Here is a 24,045-nt window from a genome sequence, read left to right as displayed (position 1 = left end):
TATTTTTTAACCGGAAGGTTGATGACGTCATGACGTCACGACGTGATCACGTTATTACGCCGGCATTACGGTGAAGATCCAAGCGTGAATATTGGTGTACTAGTAGAAGTGAACTAAAAATGCCAAAGCGAAAAGCTAATCGTGGTCCAGCTAAAGTTACACCTACAGTGAACACAGGTACATCTAAAACAGTGGGGAAAAAAAAGAAAACATGCACAGTTACACAGGCGAGAGCGAGGATTCTAGATAGTGACAGCAGTGAAAGTTCAGGCGATGTTGAAACCGAAAATGATTGAGACGCAAACTCTCCTGATTCAGACCCTGATCCGTCTTCATCTTCAGCATCAACCAGTGCGACTGACACTGCAGGGGTCTGGAGTCATAACGGGACCATTTCTGTGCATTCGTAAAAACACTACCTGCTGGTCTGATTATCACCAGAAACCTGACTTTTGGCGCTAAAATGCATTTATTTATTTATTATTAATTATTTACTTGAATTTATTCAAAGGCATTGACCACGCTGACGCTTGTATGGTACTTCTAAATGAGTAGAAGGATTTTAGCGAGCATTTTTCGACATTTCTCTAGTTAAGAATTGTGCTCTAACTGCTTCATTTTCAAAGTAATATTACACAAATACATTATTATAAGTTGTTTCAAGGCCTAAAAATGTTAAAATTAAAATGTTGATTTTGGGGCCAATTTTGGCCCGGGAACTCAGGGTTGGGGTGCTGTTTCTATGGGGAATATAGGGTTGTGGGACATAATACTGTGGAAACTAAGCAGTAAGAGGGTTAAGCTAACACAGTGGTGCAGAGGTATCTAACCTCATAACTATGTTCGTCGGCACACAGCTTGCCCAGGGATATCTGAGTCTTGACCCGGCGCACAGCGCACTCTTTATCAGAGAGGCCGTCAGACTGCATGGAGATGTCGATGGGGATCTCTGGTGTGTGTGAAAGCAGCTCGTCCAGATGCTCCTCCTGACTGGCGCTCAGTGCCTCTAGAGGTCCGCTGTGCGAGTGCTCGCTCGTGTTTCCCTCCTCCCCATCCGACACAGACAGATTCTCCGAGCTGAACGTCGAGTACGACTGAAAGCTGCTCATGCAGCGGTGAGGCCTGTAGACATCACACAGCGGTTACGTGAGCGTTACAGGATTCAATCGTTTATAATGGCACATTAAATCATAATCATAGATCTGTATGGAAAAAAAAAAAAAAAAAAAAAAACACACAATCGTACTGCTTTTTAATATTTTTACATGATATTATTTACAGCACGTAAAAATGTACTGTATGGGCTTGACCAATGAGCATTACATCAGCGTTTCTAATGCAGCCTAGAAGACAAGTCGGCGCTCATAAACAGCATACTGATCGTCAATTATTAATAAATGCAGAGCAAGCAATCACCTCTGTCTCCGTGGAAACTCCACTTCACTGTCAACCTCTCCCTCCTCTTCCTCAGATGAGTCATCCCCAGCCTGACAAGGAAGCAGACTGTTAGCTCACTCTTGCGCCGCCCCGCCGCCCCCCCCCCACCCCACACACACTTAACCAAGATAACATTATCCTTTACCGTAACCTCTCACACACAGGAAAGGAACAGTAATGGCTGCAGGGAAAACACCTCATAAATCTACACCTGGACTCGTTTTAAGGTTCCATGGACTAAATATTCATAACATCTCTGTAATTCACGACGATAACGCACAGATGATGTTTCTTTATAAGAAACTTCAATGTAATGCTATTTTGAATATCCGCCAACACACTACAGGGTTTCAGGGGGTGCTAATCAAGTGTGCGCAAATAGTGCGTGTGTAAGGTTTATTGCGTGGCTGTTGCATTGTAGGGATTCTAAGTCGCTAATTTTTGACAAGGAACATAAGTCGCAAATTTTTGCTATTGTTTGAAAGACCAGCATTGTGAGATTGCATTTTTTTTTTTTTTTTTGCTTCTTTAAAGTATTGATACCATGGTCTATCTGAATACTCGATTCTGATTGGCTGGAAGGTGTGCGTTAAAACCATATAGTGCACAGGAAATTCCAGTCAGTTTAATCTCAGTTCTAAATTAATGCGCTGCCTATAAACAACTGTAACCATAGTAACATAGAGTTACAGTTCCATACAGTAGTTAAACTCACAGCTTTATTATTAGTAGAGACGTGGCACAGATGCAGGTAATTCTCTCTCTCATTCTAATAATTATTTATAAAATTTCATTCAAATTAATGTAAACTTCTCACTACTTTATCTCTGTGGATGATTTAGAGCGGGTTTATCCAGTTACATTTTGTGCTGCAATTATCAATTCCAGCTTTAACTTGTCAATGCCGGCAAGTGAATATGGTATAAGCGGGATAAATCCACAGCTAGGTGTGCGTTTACAGGATGTTAATGCACTCTGTGGAGGTTCTTTTCCTCCACGTCATGCATTAAAATCGGGTAATGCACACCTAGCCATGGATTATCCCTTGATTAAAGAAACAAGCCACTTATAAGTATGTTGTTTCTGTTTCGAAATCAGTAAAGCCCAGTTATATCGAACGATTATATAGGATGTCTTTGTGTGCTGTAACATTACATTTTCTTTTCACTGGAAATAAGAGACCCAAAGCTGTTCCAGCATGATTGTGTCCCTGCACACAAAGCAAGCTCCAGGAAGACATGATTTGCCAAGGTAGGAGTGGAAGAACTCGAGTGTCCTGCACAGAGCCCTGACCTCAACCCCACGGAACACCATTGGGATGATCCGGACCGCTGACTGCGCACCAGGCCTCCTCGCCCGACCTCACTAACGCTCTTGTAGCACAAATCCCCACAGCCACGCTCCAAAATCTACTGGAAAGCCTTCCCAGAAGAGTGGAAGTTATTATAACAGCAAAGGCAGAGTAAATCTGGAATGGGATGTTCAAAAAGCTCTTATGGGTGTGATGGTCAGGTGTCCACAAACCTTTGGTGCATGTAAGCCACCGTTCAGCATGACAGTTATATTCATATCACACCATTACCATTATACACATTCCACACAGCTGGCTCACCTTGCTGAGGGTTCTGAGGGTGCGCGAGAGGCCGTTCTGTGGAGAACCATCTTGCTCTGGCTGTTGCTGTCCCTCCATACCCTCTCTGCCTAGAGCCTCACTGACCAGAGAGCAGTCAGGCAACATGTCCTGGCACCGCAAGCACCCAGGCAGTGGATGACCCTGGCAGCAGGGGCAGAGCGCAGCTGGCCCTGTAGCCGCGTGCTTCCGTGCGTCGGCCTCCAGAGTAGTGTTGATGAGGTCAGGGCTGGAGCGCTGAAGGTGCTCAGAGTGGGGGCTGCGTAATGCCGCGGCAGGCCCGAAGTAGCGCAGCTCGTTGGCGCATGTGGCTGCTGCGTTGTCTCGCCTCTGCAAAGGGAGCAGAGGGCTCTCAGGTGGTAGCTGATGAGGGTGGTGATGATGGTTATAATGGTACTGCTGAGGCTGCAGTGGTTGCTGTTCCTCATCCATGTTGACGATGGGCTTCAAGACCCCGGGAAACTCGTTGTGGCTGCCCTTGCTGTTGGTGCGGCGGTGGCGTTGTTTGCTGCGGTAGCGTGCTTTCCCGGGAGGAGTGGAAACCCTTGGGCTGCCTGAGAGAGGAGAGGACACTGGGAAAGATTCCACACTGGAGATTCCATCAGAGCGCAGCAGATCAGGCCTACAGAGGAGGCAACACATGATCGAGCAGTGATACATTAAAACCTAAGATGATAAGTATATGGTATTATAACCATTCAGAGAGGGTCAAAATTTAAAAGATGCAGTTTGCAGTGTTTCTATACCTTTTCAATATTATTTTAAATAGGTCATCTTAAAAATGTATAAGAATACAGTGCAATGATTCTCCCTAGTGTCTTTATATTAGGCGACTCACAAGGCCTACACAGTTTCACCAAAAGGGCAGTGTCAAATAGTGGGAAGGCGAGGGCCTGTCAGTTTTTTTTCCCCCCATCATAATTGCATTTCACCTCAGAGACAGCAGACAGCACTAAAACCGCATGATTACAAACCGCATGATTACTTTGCCCGACCTATCCAGTTTTGAAGCACTGTGTGCAGAAAGCAATTTTCCGAACTGACTTAAACAAATACACCGCATAATAGCTACCTCTTGGGAGTCTGAGTGCCAGGTTTGTGGTTCATGCTGCCCTTCTTCCTGATGAGCTTCTCGACGGCGTTGGGTCGGACGATGGGTCGCACCACGTGGCGTTTGTACGTGCCGGGGTATTTTTTCTCCACGGCTTGCTCCCTTCTGCACGAAACAGGGGCATAGTGAATCAGGGCTAGTAATTTAGAATAACATTTACAAACACAGCTACTGTTTTTAAAGACAAAGCTAACGATAGCTGCAGAAAGGTGAAGATTTGCAATCCTAGGGAATTATAATAATAATAATAATAATAATATTAATAAAAAACGGTCTTATTAAGGGTATGTCTGAGATGAGGCTAAGCTGGGAATGATGTGTAAGGAGATTAATTTAATTTAGAATTGCACTGAGACGTCTGGACTCAGGCCACACTTGAGATTTATGCACTGGTATTTAATCTCCTAGTTATTAAACCTCAAATGAATTTTGAACACACATGTGGCAAGAATATTCACCTCAAGAAGTAGGATTTTACTGTTATATTTTTTCTTTCCCAAGGTACTAAAAAGTATGTAGGTTAGATTTGGAAAGTAAAAAGTAATCTGTGTTTGCACATTTAAAAACAAACAAACAAAAAAAACAACACAATAGGCCTATAATGATGAGTGTTCAATTTTACATGGGAAACATTTTCACATGGAGTCACTTTATCCATATCAAGTTCTGTGATATTTGTTTGTTTGTTTATTACAGCATGCTAATTTATTTCCACACATTAGTCTGTACAAGAAATGGCTTTGGGTCAGTGGTTGATCCATATGATGCTTTAACGCGCTCACATTGTCGAGTTTATGTAAATTTATCGTAATTCCTACAATAACAAAATGGATGTTTGTAAGCGCGTCTTGTCTCCTTGTCTTCAACTGTTGTCTGTTTAAAAAAAGAAATAAAAATTAGCAGGCTTTCGATTGAACTTTTGAATACCGGTGCCAATCTCTAATCGCTAGGCTACAGTTATAGATTTAAACCGAGTGTTGCTGAGATTTCCAGCTGAAACAGTGAGATGCCGAGTTGGTGAGGCGTGCTTACTTCATGAGCTCTTTCTCTCGCACTTCTAGCTGCAGCATGATTGCACTCAGCTCCATGTACAGGTTGTTAGCCCTCTCTAGCTTCCTCTCATAATGCTCTCGAATATCCAGTGCATGCCTAAGAGAGCAAGAAGAATATACCACAAGACAGGGTTGGAGAGAGTCTTGGCAAGGTGGCATTTCACAAATCGCCGAGTATTTAGTATCAACAGGGTCAGTGGCCAACCTGAGTTCATCTCTTCGGCGCCGTATAAGTTCCTCGTCCAAGCGGTGGATGCACGTTCCTTCACTTTTAATCTTCTCGAAGTGCTTCTTCACTTCCTCTCTCCACTCCGCCTGAGAAGCGCGTGCAAACACAGGCATGTTACTGTCGAACAACTAGTCAACTAAATTACTTTGGCGTGCTTTTGGTAGGTAGGAGGAAACCTAGGAACCCAGAGGAAACTTGCACAGGCCCGGTAAGAACATATAAAACTCCACACAAAGAGAAACCTGAGCTCAGGACTTGTTATCCTGGAGCTGTGAGGCAGCAATGCTACCTGCTGTGCCAGTACCTAATTCTACATCTTAAACTCCAGCTCTTCATCCTGGCAATCTAAGCTGTACGTGTACTGTTGATATTTAAAAAGACAAACCTGAGATTTAAAATACGTCTCCTGGGGGGCTCCCAGCACATCTGCAGAGGCGATGTCCAGGTGCAGCAGGATCTGTCTGAATGATGGCCTGTTTCTGGGTTTACCCTGCCTGTTGACAGGAAGCGAGAATTATAAGGACACGCTTTCACTATTCATTGGTTTAATATCCATCAGATTTGCAACATGCAAGTAATATAACTGTATAATTACTGAAGGAAGTGTTCGCATGTCTGTTGCCTCAGTTCAAATTCTCAATAAGATGGTAAGTAACGTGCCGGAGTGTTTCCCTGCATCCCAATTCGCTTATACTACTTATACTATGCGCTAAAATTACATACTCAGTTTGTGAGTAAAAAGCGCATAGTTTGGAGTGTGCACCAAAAGTCTACGTAAGGACTGGGACATACTAACGCGTCATGTAATGTAAGAGAACTTTGTTGCCAGGAAGAGAGAACACTGTCACCGTAAACAAACTCCTCGTCGCGTTTCAGCTTTTCTTCATTCATTATTCCGTATATAATCTATACGATATAGTTTAATTTACCATTCCCTTGATTGATTTTTCCACATTTCATTCATTTACACCTCTCTAAAATGCATCCTTGGATTCGCCGAAATAAGCGGCCATAAAACTCCTCCTCCTGCATGCAAGGAGATGTGGGAAATATTAGCTGGAAAAAAAAAGAAAAAAAAAAAAAAAAGTGTCCATCTATCCACACATTTCTAAAATCTAGCGGAAGCAGACGAGCTTCCGGGTACCTTTGGGATAATACTACGATTCGGGCACACTTGTTCTCATCTTGTATACTATTTAGTGCGGATTAGTATGTGAATTGGGACGCAGGATTTGTGTAGCAGTAACTATTTTTCACTAGTGCTTTTAACATTGTGTTCGATCACACAGAAGGCTTGAAAGAAAGAATCGTATTCATGCAAAAACTAATATATATAAGGGGGGAAAAAAAAAGAGGGAGAGTGAAAAATCGATGAGAAATCAATCAGTACGATTTGATCAGAGGAGCTGCAGTCACCATGTCTGTCTCATGAGGATTTTGAAGCCGTCGGGGCAGGTCGAGGGCACAGGAAGGTGCAGACTGTTACTCCCTACGCCCCAGATAATAGCAGAGGAGTCCACATCTTTATAGGGGACCTCTCCGGTCAGGAGCTCCCATAACACCACACCAAATGACCTAGAGAGTAAACAGGAAACATTTACACTTACATTCCAAGGACTTGAGAGCTTACATAACATCAGCTGATTACATGGCACTAATGGGCAATGTGGGAAAAAAAATTGCTGTTATGTAAACGAGGTCAGCTCGGGGAGGCAGAAATAATGTAAGCACTGAATTTCTTAATGCATGGCATTCAGGGACACTTACCAGATGTCTACTTTCTCAGATACAGGCTCGTTGCGGATCACCTCGGGAGCCATCCAGGCCACCGTACCAGCAAATGACATCTTAGTGCTCTTATCACTCAGCTCTTTGGATGTCCCAAAGTCGGAAATCTTCACAGCATCGTTATGAGTGACTAACACGCTAAAGAGAGGACGAACCCATGGATTTAGATCAATGTTTTATTAGTTTTTAAATCCTTGAATAACTACAGAAACGACAAGGTCAAACTCTACTGACGTTTACGGTTCATTAATAATGCTGTTGGTATTTACAACATTCCAGATCACAAGCGGAACGTCTCGCTCCTACGCGCGAGCTTCCGGTTCGACTTACACACTTGACTTTTGACAAATTTCCCATAAAACTGCCTTCAATAAAATAAATATTACTTTCAGCTACTTTTTGGTTTGACAAACTAAATCGAAAAACTAAATGGAGTTAGCATTTTTGCACTCCCGGTTCCATCATCCATGGATTTTTGTGAATGGGTTTTTTGTTTAAATGCCTGAAATATGGTCTGTGGTGAACACAAGCTCAAGATATTTTCACTTTTTCATTATAAAATACATCAGTGACCCCGCTCGTGGGTTTTTAAAGCTTTTACGGGTCTTGAAAATTGCTAAATGGGACTACAGAGTTTGTCGGGGACATTAAAAGTCATCACGCTGAACCGGGAAACCCATATACTACAGCCTCGTTGTGTTTATACTCGTGCTCTATTGTAGAAGAGGTAAGTGCAATAAATCAATTTATTTATTATTATTTTTTATTAGAAACAGGCCAGGGGTTTACACTGTACACAATCATTCAAACATACATAAAAAATTTTTTTTTTATATAATTTTATATATATATATATATATATATAAAAAGCCTGTTGGCTTTTTGTCGAGGGAACCAGGGTGATGCTAACTTCCGGGTTGGCCTACAAAAACACGCCAGCCCTGCAGCACTCTATAAGGCTGCTATAATTGACATCTCTTTGACGATTCTTTCACGCGAGAGCCGTTTTTATGCACTAAAGCGGTGCGGTCCATTACGTGCTAAGAGAAGCTTACTTTGGTGATTTGAGGTCTCTGTGGATGATCTTATGGAGGTGTAGGTAGTTCATGCCGCTAGCAATGCCCGATGCCCAGTCCACCAGGAGACGGGGAGTTATCTTCCTCCCAGCCCTGAGTACCTCATACAGCTGCCCCTGAGCACAGTACTCCATGATAATGCAGTAACATGGAGCCTGTGTGCACACGCCCCTGCAGAAAACAACACAAGCAACCCACGCAAATCAGAAAATGTGCATTTCGATTGCTATTTAAAGAGGCAAAACTCATTCGTGGGTCGTACTTGAAACCGATGATGTTTGGGTGCTTCAGTTTGCGGAGGTGTTTGATGTCGGTCTCTTTCTGCTCTCGGACCTTCTTGATGGCCACTTCTTCCGAGTGGAATTTTCCCAGGAAGACGGCGCCCTGAGCTCCACTTCCCAACCACTGCAGCTCGGCGATCTCCTCGAATGGAACCTCCCATACATCTATAAACCGATCAACAAACAGTGCTAGCACACATCCGGCCAATCAAAACGATGAACAGCTGGTTACTCTAGGTCATCGCATCGGCGTGAATGAAAACGCGATCTTTCATTTGCTGCTATATAAACGCAAACTGTAATCAGAAAAGCCGCTTCAATTAGACTGCTGGAAGCAGAGTACACGGAAAAAAAGTCAAGAGCACATCTGACCCTATTACATGGAGCCCGTTTATACTACCCGATCTAAGCTGGCTAGTGTGTCTATTTTGTGAGGAATAGGCACAAGGCAGGGCGTACAATTATAGGAAAATAATCAACATTTATATTTACATTTATGGCATTTGGCAGACGCCCTTATCTAGAGCGACTTACAGAAGTGCTTTCCACGAGACAACTTAGTTCCTGTTATCACTTACTTTACAGCAGCCACAAAACAGCTGTTCCCTCACCAGGCTCTCTTATTTGTTCTGTCTTGAAGTTAATAAGACAAAAAACAAAGCTTTACATGTTAACAAGAAACCGGAAAGCACAAAATCAGAAGACTTTCCCGTGGCTGAAGTCTTACTGACCATTACAAAGTGCTGGTACTGGAGACTCCTTCCATAAACACTAAATAAATAGATCCTTACACAAAACCTCACCACATCAACGATGAAACAATTTTCTATGCTTACATAACTATGCCTCATTGAACAATATCGCTAACATCTGCTAACACAGCCAGCTAATTAATTGTTTGTAAGCTAGTTTCTATATACACAACTAGTCCTGGGTGATATGACAAAAACATCATATCACGATACTTGAGGACATTTCTACAACAACAACAACAATATATAAATTTAGCTAACTGTCTGCAAACCAGTAGTAAAATCAACAACAAAAAAAACCATTTAAACTGAGTTTGATGATACTCTTCTTTAATGCCTACAAAGACAAAAGATTACATGTATAAAAAAAACAAAACAAAACAAAAAAACAAAAACAAGACAACGTCAAATCAGTGGCATCCGTTCAGTATCATTTAACTTGGAATTATTAAAAATGTTACAAAAAAAAAAAATACAATCACCATACCAATGATATCTCAGAAAAGTGTATTGCTTAATCATTTATCACAATATCAATATTATATCGATATATCGCCCAGCCATAGACAGAACTAGGATTCATATTGGCATTTCCTGAAATTTATTTCAATGTAACCAAAACTGTTTCAATATAGCATCCCAAGTTACAATACCCAAGTTATCAAGTCAGCAATCTGAGCATGTGAGTTTCGCAGCTAGGAGTTTCCAGGTACCACACCATCCTCTGAGGATCTACCGACTGGCAGCAGAGTCAATGCTGAGACGCCAAACAATCTGCAACTATTTGACTTCACGGCAGTACGGAAAAGATGCGTTAAAAAATCTGAACAGCGATCTCTATAATTGGTGCGCGAGTAATGATTGCAAACACTAAAAACACGCGGTCACCTTGCTGCTGAAGCTTGTAATCTGTCGAGTATGTCTTCCCTATGATATTCCACACAGGCTTTAAGCAGCCGAACAAGCCTTCCAGGAAGCCGCCTCCGCCCGTGTTAGCTCGGTGGAACTGAAGTTTGATGTCATCGTGATGATGCTGGTCAGCGTGCTCCATGTTACAGCCTCCGTCCTCGTTGCCTTCTTCCCCGCAGGAACCGTGCTCGTCGTGCTCAGCGTTGTGTTCCTCTTCATGCTCCTGCAGCTGCAGCACGCTGTTCTCGAAGTGGCCTTGCTCTCGGCTCGAGTCCTCGCTGAGCGCCGTGCAGGGCGGACTGCTGCCGCTCACGCCCAGGTCGTCGTCTCGGCCTGGCTGCAGGGGCACGGGGAGGCTGGTAGGCGGAGCCAGGTCTGTGATGATCTGTGGAGGAGGGGCAGGTGGTGGGGCCTGGGGAGAAGGGGAACTGTTGGTATTGGCTTTCTTCAGCGCGTCTCCCACCACAGTGAGCTTGAGCTCTTCTTTGAGCTTTCCCACCAGCAGGCTGGGGCAAGAGGTCCAGGACAGCACCTCTGGGGAGCTACCCATGGTGCCGTGCATGTGCATGGGCAGCTGCCCGATAACAGAGAGGGTAGGCTAAGAGGCTTTAATAATGGAAACTCTGGCTTGAGATCAGGAGACCTAAACACACACACACAGAGAGAGAGAGAAAGAGAGAGAGAGAGAGAGAGAATCCTTTTAACTACATTGTGCATTTTATTCAAGGAATTTCACCATTTTATAAATCTTCTCACAATGTAGATTGTCCATTACACTCCTGAAATCCCAAAACGCACTGCAAAGGGTTAGTGTCCAAACAATACAGCCTAGTGGATGCACAGCAGTGATGGTGCACTTTTAGGGACTAGGGAATAAGATATTATTTTGTACACAGAACCAGTTTAATCTCCAGTGTTTTCTCATACTCGTGGTCTACGGGATTAGAAGAGCTTATATTAAATGATGATTCTTTTTAAACCTGAAAGAGGTAACAGGGAGAGTTCAGGAAGGTGTTTGTCCGAATCTATGCTTGGCTGGTTTCCTCGCTGCATCACAGGGATTAAGCAGCCATGCGAATGAGGGGCTAAACATCTGGCGCACACCGTCCAACCAGCAGTCCAGCACAGAAACACACACCCGCACTACATTATCAGCTTCTGTGGTTTACACAAGACGTAGGTTCCCAGAATCAAGCTTATTTTGGTCTCATTGACAGTGAAATAAACCCCAAGGTAAACCCATGAGCCACTTAAAGTGGATGTAGGCTGGGCCAAGAGGATGGAGGCAGAGAACGCCCCCACAGTTGCCATGTTCTCAGCCAACGTATGGGTTTTATTATCAACCTCCTGAGTTATTATTAAACAACAGGAGTTACAGCTGTAGAACACAGCAACACTGATTATAACACACCTCCTGCTGTCGTGTACAATCAGGCTAAAGTCCATCTTAAAGGAACATTTCGATCTAGAACAAGAGAAAAGCACATACATAAAGGAGATTGCATTGCTGGTATGAGATTACAGCAACAATTAACTATGTGCCTCTGTACTTCATATACAGTAGGCTCCAGAATTATTGGCACCCTTGGCAAAAAAGGGGGGCAAACTGGTTTAAAAATGTGTAGCTTAATCTCACAGTGAAAATAGGAGTACAAATCTAACCTTTAATTGAAGCAAGAAAATAAAAACAAATGCCACAATTATTGGCACCCTTAGAAATGCTTACGGAATTTCCCTGAACATTTAGGAGGTCAAATTCCCTTACTCCTTCATGTGCATAGTGAAGATTACAGAATCCCAAATGAAATCAAAGTTTGTTCACGATCATAAAATGAGGTCAGGTATAATAAATAATAGTATGGGATTAGTAATAAAGAAGTTGAAAACAACCTGGAAGTATGTGCAAGGGTATTTTTACTTCCCAGGCACAGTGAGGAAAATGCCAATATCCATAAAATAATTCTACACTTCTCTGGAACTGGATTGGATGTTTTAACTCTATATCGTCCTTCCAAAAGATATGACCTCAGTTGGTGCTTTGATAATGGTGTTGAAGAGCGCTGTCTAGTAATCCTCCTTAATTGTTTGTTTGGGTTGAGATCTGATGATTGTGAAGGCCCTAGCATATAATTTACATCATTTCAACCCCATCAAATCATTCAGTGAGCCCTTGAGCCGTGTGGATGGGGCGGAATCATTCTGGGACAAACAAACAAACAAACAAACAAACAAAAACAAAGAAACAAACAAAAGAAAAACACCCCCATGATGACAAATGTTTTATCATGGGATAAAGCTGATCAGTCAGAAGATCGCTGGATTGATTTGCAGCAAGTGAAGAAGTTAATTGAAATGCCTCCACAGCATAACACAGTCCATAAAGGATTTTTTTTTGTGATTGTTGCGGCCATAAATGCTCGATTTTGTTGCGGAATAATTGCGATGCAAAAACTCGTACTGTGTTGAGTTTTTTTGCGCACAAAATAGTTTTTTTTACGGTCTTCCGCAGTGATGAAATGAGACTTTTAGCTGTACTCCTGTTCGACGCACATGTGTTGAAGAGGGCTTTGGCTGAATGCGCATTGTGATGAGGTCACATGATCTGTCTTGGCCCAAATCTGTGGAAAAGTTTTTGAAAAGTTATGTTCAGCAGGAATGAAACTGGAGATTGATTGTTTGAGCTGAAATAAAAAAGGGGGAAAAAAGAAAAGTTGCAAGCTCCTCCGAATATTGCGCTAATTTCTTTGATCGCAAAATCCTGAAGGGACTGACAACAGAGCGGCACCGGATTTTGCTTTCATCTGTGTGTAATATTTATATATATATATATATATATTTATTACACACATACATACATACATACATACATACATACATACACACACTGACAGTCCTGCACATGATGGTCAACAGATCAGTACAAGCAGTGACGTGACACAATGTCAGTTTCTAGACCAAGTTTATTCACCGTAAAGCTAATCCATCCGTAGCAACTCATCCAACCAATTCTGGACAAAGGAAAGTTTTGCAATGTTTTTAATGTTTAATCCAGTAAGTATGGGCTTTGATGAAACTTTCATACTAATCAGGTATGTAGAAGGTTGTCTAAAGCAACATATGAAGCTCCGTGGGAGACGGAGCTAATGAGGCCATGTCCTGATGGGCGAGCTTGTGAAACGAGGCCACGGCAAGAAGCACGTGACCGCACCGAGCGACGTCTATCGCACACGAACATAGGAGAGGCAAGGGGAGTGGAAAGAGTTGTGCCAAAGAGATAAACTGCCCTGTCCTTTTGTTTGAGCAGTGCAATCAGAGCAGGACCTATGAACTGCACACGATCGCACACACATTCCCAAATTCTCTCTCTCACACACACACACACACACTTGCATGCATGCACATGTGCAAGGTGAGTGAACTGTCTCTCCTCTTCCCAGAAGAATAGGTTCTCTGTTTCCAGTAGCATTAATCTGCATAGGGTAGTAACTGGATAGAACTCTTTCCTTTCACACACACACACACTTAGTTGGTAGTGATGGGGAGAGGCACAATGGTGTGTGTGTAACCTGATCAGTGGGTGTGAGTGATGGACCAGTAGAAGGCATCAATAATGCAAGCTCAGCTCTCAAGCTCTCAGCACACAACTGAGAGTGCAGGACGCAACCAGAGCTCGCTCTCTCTCAGGTAACGCAGAAATCCTTTCCTCGGTGTGTGTGTGTGTGTGTGTGTGTGTGTGTGTGTGTGTGTGTGTGTGTGTGTGTAATTCCACCCTGGGGCCAGTGCAGATCCTCCGAGCTGCATTACAGCCTGGGTGAATTATCCGAAGCCCTGCCAAACACACACACACACACACACACACACACACACACACACAAACACACACACCCCTCCAATGCAGTAAGACACACTTCTAACACTGCTGGGAATGTACAGATTACACTTTTTCCATTTTCGATACAACACTGAGATCAGCCCATATCCGACGTAGATCTGACACGCACACCCTTTTAGTACTCGAGCTGACGCTGTGCCATTTTACGTGAAACATCTGCGCTCGAAGCCAAGTTCTTTCTCACGTTCGATACGAGATCTGTATCATGCCAGTAGAAACTAGACGTTTTCATGGCATGACTGTATTAAACTGGTGCATCCCAACTTCCAAACAAGTGAGTTTAATCTAGGCAAATTCAGAAACAGACCTCTGTTAACAAATAAGCACTGAGCAATTACAATTGCAATTAACTACTCAATTCTATGCTCCCATTTCTATATAATCAATGAAATCAAATCAATAAACCCATCAAAAAAATAATTAAAAAAAAAAGTTATTATGGGCATCGAACTTTTCTCTTTATATACAGTATGTACTTAAAGCAACTTAAACTAGCATAGATTGTTAAACATAAATAATTTACAGCCTGCTCTTTTAAAAAAAATATATATATATATATATATATATATATATATATATATATATATATATATATATATATATATATATATATATATTTTTTTTTTTAAAAGAGCAGGCTGTAAATTATTTATGTTTAACAATCTATATATATATATATATTTTAAATGTTCTAAAATATTTTTTCTACTTTCATACATTCATTACAGCTTCATCTATTTGTGCATCGCAGGACCAAGTTTCACATACACAGCATTCAGAAAATATTCACACCCCTTCACTCTTTTCAACTTCATGTTATTGTACAGTTTTACTCCTAAAATATATCCGTATCCCCCCCCCCCCCACATCTGCGAAGAATATTCGATAATGAAAACACAAACAAGTTTACCCAAAGTTATAAATAGTGTTGCACAATATTTCGAAATATCACAAATCGCGACATGCATATCGCAATGGCTTGTGAAAGCAATGATTTTTTCCTCCAAAAAAACAAAACCCACCATGGAACATGCACGTCGCTTAGTTATTCATTATTTAACGAGTAAACGCGTAGCGCATTTTCCTTCAATATCGCGCATCCCTAGTTATCCCTATAACTGTATTAAAAATCAAGTGCCACAGCAAGGAGTTAGAATACATCAGGTATTTTTTATTAATTTAACAAAACTTATGTTATTTGTATACATTATGGAGTCATTTCAAAGAGTGATGATGGAGAAGGTGGTCATTCATTTTATAGCAAGGCTGTAATGTAATGTGGGGGGGGGGGGGGGGTACACTATTTATAATGTACGTGTCATGTCTAAAAAGGCAGATGGACATTTAGATTTACTTACACATCTTTCATAATTTGGACATGAAATACTCACTCGACTCACTCGGAGTAAGCACTTTATCCTGATCAGGATCACACTGGATCCTGGGAACACTGGGTGTGAGGCAGGAATATTCAATTCAATTCAATTCAATTTTATTTGTATAGCGCTTTTTACAATAGACATTGTCTCAAAGCAGCTTTACAGAAATATCAACACGGTATACAGATATTAAAGGTGTGAATTTATCCCAACTGAGCAAGCCACTGAGTGGCGACGGTGGCAAGGAAAAACTCCCTAAGATGTTTTAAGAGGAAGAAACCTTGAGAGGAACCCGACTCAGAAGGGAACACATCCTCATCTGGGTAACATGCCCTGGAATATGCCCTGGATGGGACACCGGTACGCCACGTATGCAAACGATTATACTAATAATCAACCTTTACTTACGTGTATTATTACTTTGTTATTTTATGTACAAGTTGGATAGTTTTACCCAAGTCAACTTACAAGGGATAAATGCAGCAAGAGAGGAGCAGAAAGTCAACAGAAAAGTCAAACAATTGTTTGTACAACAACCTTTAACTAACGATTTATTTTCAACTGTGGCAGGCCAAAACATTAGCCTGGATACTGTAGCACAGGATTATTATGACCAAAAACAAAGCATGTGCAGGAGCATCCAGTATTTATAAACCTCAAATTACACACGTCATCGACATTCTTTGGCCTACGTGGGTCTGAAGACAATTTTAACTAATGCATGCCTCACTATAAAACTCACTATAAAACAGGAGCCTGTCACTTCAACGGACAAATATGAAAGTGGTATGAGATTTTGGGGAACCGGAGCGAGACTGGATCTAGTGTTGGATTTGGCTGGTTTTTGTGCTGACAGACAGGTTTTAAATGCTTGCTCATGCTCCATGTTAACAGGAGCCTCCTCAATCTGCGCTGTAAATTATTCATGGGTTTGGTTGTCTGGCCTTCCATAAATAATGTCTGTACCTTATCGGCACAGGGCCTGACCCAGCCGGCTAATTTACACGCCACTTGGACCTGGTTCTGACCGGTGAACACTGCTGATGGGCAGGATTGCATGACCAAAACTCTCTCTCTCTCACACACCCAGAGAGAGAGAGAGAGTATGTAGGGTGATGTTCTGTCCATAGATCACTGATGGAGACAGAAGTGATGAGAATGAATAGGGAGAAAAACAGAGTGAGAGAGAGACAGACATAAAGAGAAATGCAAATGGACAGAAAAATGAAAACTAAAATGAAAGAGACATGGAAAGTAATGAGTAAGCAGAATTATGGGGAGTTGATTCATGCGCTGAGCTCTGGAAGGTAAACAGCTCTAGCCTTCACAGAAGGAAGCAATATTAAAATGTGCCTTATGAAAGTTGAACCTATAATCCCGCGTGAAGCCGTTGGATTCCACGGAGCCACAGAAAAACCACGAAGCTGCAGATCATCACAAACCAAAGCATATAAAGTCCTACTGAATTCGATTAGAAATTGTTGGTTCATTAGTATAATGTTTTATGATTTTATATATATATATATGGGGTATGCAGGGCACAATCATACACACATTCACACGCTACAGACAATTTGGAAATCAGTCCAGAAAGCACGTCTTTGGACTGGGGGAGGAAACCCCCGAAGCACGGGGAGAACGTGCAAACTCCATGCACACGGGGCGGAGGCGAGAATCAAAGCCCCATCCCCAGAGGTGCAAAGCAAACATGCTAAGCACTAAGCCAGCATGCCCCTCTAATGACTTATTTTCTTGCGTATTTATTCATTCATTTTTTTGTTTGTTTAATATTTAGGTTATTATTTAACAGAAATAAATAAGCAAGAAATGTAACCGTAACCGGTGCTACAAAAAAGCAGTGGTTAAGATGTTGGGCTTCTGATTGGAAGGCCATGATTTCAAACCCCATCACTGCCAAGCGGTCACTATTGGGCCCTTGAGCCCTTAACTGCTCAGAAGTATAAATGAGATAAATGTAAGTCGCTCTGGATAAGGGCGTCTGCCAAATACCGTAAATGTAAAACCGAAACCGTAAAGTCCAAATAAGCTTTACAGATCTTTATTGGAAAAGGTTTAAATGAATGTTTTTCATGCTTGTTCAATGAACCATAAACAATTATTGCACACGCACCTGTGGAACAGTCCTTAAGACACGAACAGTTTACTTCTTTTTTTTTTTTTTGTTTAAAAAAAACAGTTGACTCTGAAAAACACCAGAAGAAAGATGTCTAGGGTTCCTGCTCACCTGTGTGAACATGCCATAGACCTGCTGCAGGGAGGCATGAGGACTGCAGATGTGGCCAGAGCAATAAACTGCAATGTCTGTAATGTAAGACGACTAAGACAGTGCTACAGGGAGACAGGAAGGACTGCTGATCGTCCTCGCAGTGGAAAAGTACATGTAAGCGTGTGTGTTCCCCCAGACGTGATCGAGAACTTGTAAATACCTTGGAGGAAGAGTGGAGGAACATCTCACAGCAAGAACTGACCAATCTGGTGCAGTCCATGAGGATGAGATGCCCTGTAGTACTTAAAGCAGCTGGAGGACACCAGATACCGACTGTTACTTTTAATATTGACCCCCCCCCTTTGTTCAGGGACTCATTATTCCATTTCTGTTCATCAAATGTCTGTGAAGCTCAATGTTCCGGTTATGTCTCAGTTCTTGAAGAGAAATAAAACCAGTAGAATGTGAGAGGATGTTTCTTTTTTGTCGAGTTCATCAGTTCGTACAGAATTTTGGAGTTTTTTTTTTTTTTCGTTCTTGTTGCGTACAAAAATGCTTGATTTTGCTGCAGCTTTAGTCAAAATTTGTGATGCAACTTCAAGTTTTTTGTGCTTTTTTTTGTGCAAAATTGCAGTTGCATGAAATTGTTTTGCACGGTCTTTCACAGTGATGATTGTTGGTAAAGGAGACCTTTTAGCCGTATTCATGTTCGACACACTTGAATCGAAGAGGGCTTTGACTGAATGCGAGTTGTGATGTCACATGATGCGTCTTGGCCCAAATCTGCAGAAAATCTGGGGTGATTCTGAAAAATTGCAAGCTCCTCCGAATATTGCAGAGTTTGCTTGATTTTGCATTCATTTCTGCGATCGCAAAGTTGTTCATTCCTGGAGGGACTGATTGTGTGTTTGGCTGTGATTTTGTGCCACTTATAAAGAAAGCTTACCAAGACTTCCCCACTCAGTAGGGATTGGACATGAACACTATGGAAGGAGCAGCTGGTGGGGTCGGGGGATCGGCTTCCTCCATCCCCACCATAAATAGACACACACACACACACACACACACACACACACACACACACACACATTAGACAAGAACAATTAATCCCAATGATACAGAAGGTCCTACAATCTGTGCCATTCGGCAAACGTGTGCCAGGCAAAAACACACAAATACCATTGTTCTCATAAACTAGAATAGCTTCAGCATGTAGCTCATACTTACTGAAATTAGCCTAAATAAGCCATCTTCTTCAAGCAAACACACTCCAGGAGAAGCATATGCTCCCATCAGTCTACTGTGTGGCATAAACACACAACCACACCCACAGCCAAACACACTCAGCATCTGTGGCCCCATAACTCTAGGCCTCATTAGCTACAGGCCCGGGGGGCAGTCTTTAGGGGAGGCAGGAGGGTCCAGGGGATGGGGTAGGGTGTACGCTCCAGAGGGACCAGCTGGAGAAATGCAACAAAGAGCCAATTTAGCCTCTGACAAAGAGCCATGCACCCTCTTTCTGTCTGCCTGACACACACACAGTCTCAGATTCCCTGTCCATTTTTTCAGACACCGCCTGATCCCACTGAACTCTCTCCTCTTACATTCCCAAAATCGATCAGATCCCCCTGCTGAGAGTGCCAGCTCCAGTCTGTCCCTGCGCTGGTCCCACGCCGAGACGCTGACAAGAAATCGCTCAATCGCTCAGTGTGATTCACGACGCCAATTAGCTGTGGCAGCCTCCCACAGCACCTGAGCACCATCATCACCTCATTCACACTACAAGTCATCATTAAGTGCTTTTCTACAAGCCCAGTCCCTGCAGCCTCCTCACTTCATCTGCCCACAGTGTATCTAGCCCACTCAGCAGGAATTATAAAAAAAAAAAAAATAAAAAAATAAAAAACACTCTCAACTGAGACTTTAGTTAAAAACACTCAAACTTGACTTGTCTGATTAGCATGTCTCATGAGAGTGGGATGTTTTATGTATCAGGGGTGGACTAATCACTTGCCTGGGCAACTGAAACAAGCGTGTCTCATGTCTGGACTATAAGAACAGGATTTTTTTTTGTTGTTGTAGTTGTTTTTTTCTCCTCCCGACGGTGGCGTGACGCATCTCGATGCTCTAACTCTAGCCCACGCTACCCGTTCCGAATCCCATCGCCCACTGCACTACACACACACACACACACACACACACACACACACCGGTTATTCCGTGATCTTGGTGAAACCATTGTTTCTACTCGTGTACGACAACGATGTACACCCTGAATCAGGACCGTGAAGGTATGTGGAAAAACAGATCAGAGCAAATCGAAAATGAATTCCAATCACAGTTTCCACATGGGAAAAAAGCTGTTTTTTTTGTTTGTTTTTTTACTAGAGGTCAATTTTTTTGGGGATTTTTGCCCGTTTTGGGTGTGCCCGTGTTCAGCACTGAATTAAATTTATGATGACACACTTCGCAGTAGTGGTTAAGGGCTCATATGAAAAGCAGACACTTGGGGTTTTAAGAATTTGCTATTTTTTTCACATGTATTTCTTTTCTTTTATTTATTACCTAGCCTAATAGGTTTAAAATGTTAGAACTTTATTGTGGCAGGTGTTTTACTATTAAAAAATAAATAAATAGATAAAAATTCAGTTGTGCTGTCCGTTTCATTTCTGTACCAGTGTTATTGTACGACTGCGAGAGGCTTGTTCAGAGTTAAATATTTTACACGTGAATATAGCCCTAAAAACAGACGTCCTAGAAACATGAAACTGCTGGTCTGACGGCTGATTTTACTTCCTCCATCCCTCGCGTTGCGCCTACGCTAGATGAGGTTTAAAAAAAGTATGTGATTAAACGGCACTGAACGTCTTTTTTGGCAGCGTGAGAAAACTGTAATCGTGCAGAAAAAGAAACCGGTGCTTGCACTAGCTGAAATCGGTCACGGGAAATTTGGATCAGCAAAATTAGACGCGTTCGGATCAGAGGCCATGTCCGTATTAATCCGGATAGATCTGAAAACTGCATTTTCGTTTTAAAACTCTTAATCTACACTCCGCCGTTTTCAAACTCGTGCTCATCAACACTGAAACGTCTGAAAACGCTTACATCCCTATACGACACATGCGTAAAAACATAAGTTTCGGCTGCGTCATTTCCATCAGGCGTTTATTTAAAAAGTGTACAAAGTGACATCAATCTTTATCGAACGGGATTCCAGGCACAACAACTGTAGTACATCCACCATCTTGTTTGTTTTCAGATGGTGGGTCACATGACTAAAAAAGACGACATCATTGTTTTTTAATATATCTTTGTTTCCTCAGTCCACACTATATCGAAAAAACGTCGTTTTGGGAGAGCGTTTTCGAAAAGCTCCGTGTTCCCTGGACCAAAATGCGGTCTCACTATGGATGGCCGGCCAAGGCGTAGAGAACAAGATGTGTTTTCACATTTATCCGGATTGATGTGGATGTAGCCAAAGGATTTGCGAAAAAGGAGCTAAAAAAGGTCATGCTGTTACGGAAAACAGGTTGAATCGCTGAATCAAAATACTGTGTAGTGTGTTGAACGGAATCAAACAGTTCATCAAAAACCAGAAATCGTTTTCAATTAGAAGTGAAAAATGCAAAGGATCATAAAATCATGAGTCCATCAGCCCAAGAGTTTCATATCGTTAGTAACCATCACTGCTTCCAGGCGTAGTATTCGATCCCAGTCCCTGAACGTGGCACGCTATCTAAAAACAACCACCCCGCATATTTTTGTTTAAATATCTGTGGTATTATTTGTTTAGAAGACATCTGTTCAATCTGGATAATGTATTTAGATTTGGTTGCACCCCTACTATACACTCTACTAATCTCCTTAAAAATGCCAAAAATCCTTCTGTCATAAAAAAACACTACAACAACCCAAAAACACCAAATTATTGTTCCAGTCTTCTAGTAAACCAGGCTTCATTCAGGAGGTTCATTCACTTCTCTAGTCTACCACGGACTGGGTGGTGTTGTGCTTCAGCAGGTTACAATCCTGGAATATTTAGGGCTTGTGTGGGAGTGCAGCAGCATGGGACTTTCCTCTGCTTCCTGCATCCTGATTTGCAGACTAAAATATGGCCTGATGTGCAAAGCTGCTTTAGTCCTGTGCAGTCCTTGTGTCTCTCTCTGAGGTAGGCAGGTCAATATATAATCTGTTCTTAATGGAGCACACACTAAATAACCTGGCAGCTGTGCAAAAAAATAAAATAAAATAAATAAAAAAGTAAAAAATAAATAAAAATCACATGACCCAAACACACTCCACCTCATCTTCATTTCAGTTCTGTTCTATACACTGCAAAATAACCTCCAGTTATTTTCAGAGATAAATGTTCCACTTTAGAGTATACTTATAAGATCAATGGCGCATCCCATGACAGTGACAATTGGCGTACAGAGTTTCGCAGTGTTCGCTGCTGAGAGAGAGAGAGAGAAAAGGAAACAAGAGAGACAGGAAAAAAAAACTCGGCGAGGCAGCGTGGACTGAGAGAGTATACATGCTTAGACACTAATGCACCTAATGGAATGGAGAGCCTAAATAATGAATTTGCTATCAGTTGCTGGTCTTAACTCCCGAATCCTGGACGTGTTTATTTCCCTCACCTCAGGCAAACAAACATAAAATCTAGTAGCTAAATTTATTTAGCTTAAAACAAACAAACAAACAAAAAAAGTAGGAGAATTCTGGAAAGGATTGTTACGAGTTGGGCATCACCTTGAGCAAAAAAGTATTTGTACTTATTGTTATTTCCTGCTAAATGTACACTGGACTGCTGGAAGTAAACAAAGAAATAAAATAAATTAGGCTAGTACACAGCATGGTCAAATATCAAAACTCTCACAGCTATAAAATGAATACGAGCGAGTTTCCACAGAGTTGATTTTCCTATGGACTCGGATATTTGAGTCACACAAGGTGTTGCGATTTTTCAAAAATTAGCGCATATTTTCCCGTACCGCTGGGCCATGGCACGTCGTGTGACATGACGGCGTACATTCAGCCAAAAAGCTCTTCGATTCGCGTGCGTCGAACAAGAGTACAGCTAAAAGGTCTCGCTTACCAACGAACATCACAGCGAAAGACCGCGCAAAACTATTTTGTGCGATTGTAATTTCGCCAATTCGAATAGTTTTCTGCAAAAGAAGCGCAAAAACACTCCGCAAAGTTTGAAAAAAGCCGCGGCAGTATCGGGCGTTTTTGGCCGCAACAATCGCAATAAAAATTCTGTGAAATCCTGTAGGGTCTGGTTAGGTTAGAATTGATTTGTAAGTTTCTCACAGGGGAGGAGGTAAAAAAAATAAATAAATAAATAAAAAAACTCATTCAAATACAGAGTAGCACCTTCAAATAATGGAACTATTCCCATTTTTAATCCCAGTTGATTTAATCCCATATGAATAGATTTGTCCAATAAGTGAATGTTTACAATTTACTCTAAATGACCATTCCATGCAAATGTCAATCTTACTTCGAAAAAGCAGCCTAATAAATTTTTTTTTTTAAAAAGGGGTGGGGAAAACCCCCAAAAAACACTACCACCACTTTCTGATTTGCATTATATGTAGTACTCGCACTCAATATTTTACCATGCGATTACTGTGATTTCTATAAAACGCGCTGGATACAGCGCCGGGGTCCCTGGTTCGATCCTGAGCTCGGTTAATTGTGGAGGGTCTTCTCATTTGGGTGTCCGATGGGTTACCTTCATGTTTTCCAGTTTCCTTTCCCTGTCCAAAAACATACTAGTAGATGGACCAACTTCGTTACACTGAAAAAGTAAAGACTGGTCTGAAAAAAAGTCCCATTAACAATAATTCTGTATTGTTGATGCAGGCTGTGAAAGGCTTTGCAGGTCAGATCAAGTTTAAAAAAAAGACACATCCGTAACAACAAAACTGCACTAAAAAGCTTTATCCCTTGAGCTGGAATTGACCTGAGATTCATCTCACAAGATGCACGGTATCGGCCCCTGAGACACACCTGGCACGAATCTCACACACACCAGGCTGCATGTGCAGTACTGAGGAACGAGATGAAGAACATTCCTACTCTGTGTACTTGGCCTAGCAGAGTTATGTTTACTTTTACATACGAACCCCTGCATAGGAGCATTTACTAAAACGTAGATGATCGCTGTTTATTTGTAATTTGATGCTAATTACGGCTTGGCGTCAACACACACGCCTACACACACAGGCCTTGCTGAAATGAGCGCATTAATGTGATAATATGAAGTCAAATGTA

General features: G+C 41.9%; 1 protein-coding gene across 8 annotated transcripts in view; it reads right to left on the bottom strand.

Moving 5' to 3' along the window:
• si:ch211-45c16.2 (mitogen-activated protein kinase kinase kinase 13) overlaps positions 1 to 24,045 on the bottom strand; it is a 53,635-nt gene that overhangs the window by 4,995 nt on the left and 24,595 nt on the right. For 4 of the 8 annotated variants that reach the window (XM_017470485.3, XM_017470487.3, XM_017470486.3 and 1 more), the window contains 12 exons: positions 10,245 to 10,908; positions 8,586 to 8,769; positions 8,303 to 8,494; positions 7,227 to 7,385; positions 6,876 to 7,034; positions 5,845 to 5,953; positions 5,436 to 5,545; positions 5,211 to 5,327; positions 4,140 to 4,283; positions 3,050 to 3,689; positions 1,417 to 1,487; positions 831 to 1,122 (listed from right to left, as the gene is read on the bottom strand). In XM_017470485.3, the coding sequence (XP_017325974.1) occupies positions 831 to 1,122; positions 1,417 to 1,487; positions 3,050 to 3,689; positions 4,140 to 4,283; positions 5,211 to 5,327; positions 5,436 to 5,545; positions 5,845 to 5,953; positions 6,876 to 7,034; positions 7,227 to 7,385; positions 8,303 to 8,494; positions 8,586 to 8,769; positions 10,245 to 10,833 (2,766 nt within the window). In that variant the 5' untranslated portion in view covers positions 10,834 to 10,908. Of the gene's footprint in view, positions 1 to 830; positions 1,123 to 1,416; positions 1,488 to 1,537; positions 2,906 to 3,049; positions 3,690 to 4,139; positions 4,284 to 5,210; positions 5,328 to 5,435; positions 5,546 to 5,844; positions 5,954 to 6,875; positions 7,035 to 7,226; positions 7,386 to 8,302; positions 8,495 to 8,585; positions 8,770 to 10,244; positions 10,909 to 24,045 lie in introns of those variants that run through there. The other 4 variants (XR_008396607.1, XR_008396608.1, XM_053681114.1 and 1 more) reach the window with 4 other exon arrangements.

This window comes from Ictalurus punctatus, chromosome 6, assembly GCF_001660625.3.
Source record: "Ictalurus punctatus breed USDA103 chromosome 6, Coco_2.0, whole genome shotgun sequence".
NCBI classification, from domain to species: domain Eukaryota; kingdom Metazoa; phylum Chordata; class Actinopteri; order Siluriformes; family Ictaluridae; genus Ictalurus; species Ictalurus punctatus.
Note: the sequence above shows the minus strand (reverse complement) of the source record. Positions and strands in the feature narration are given on the sequence as shown.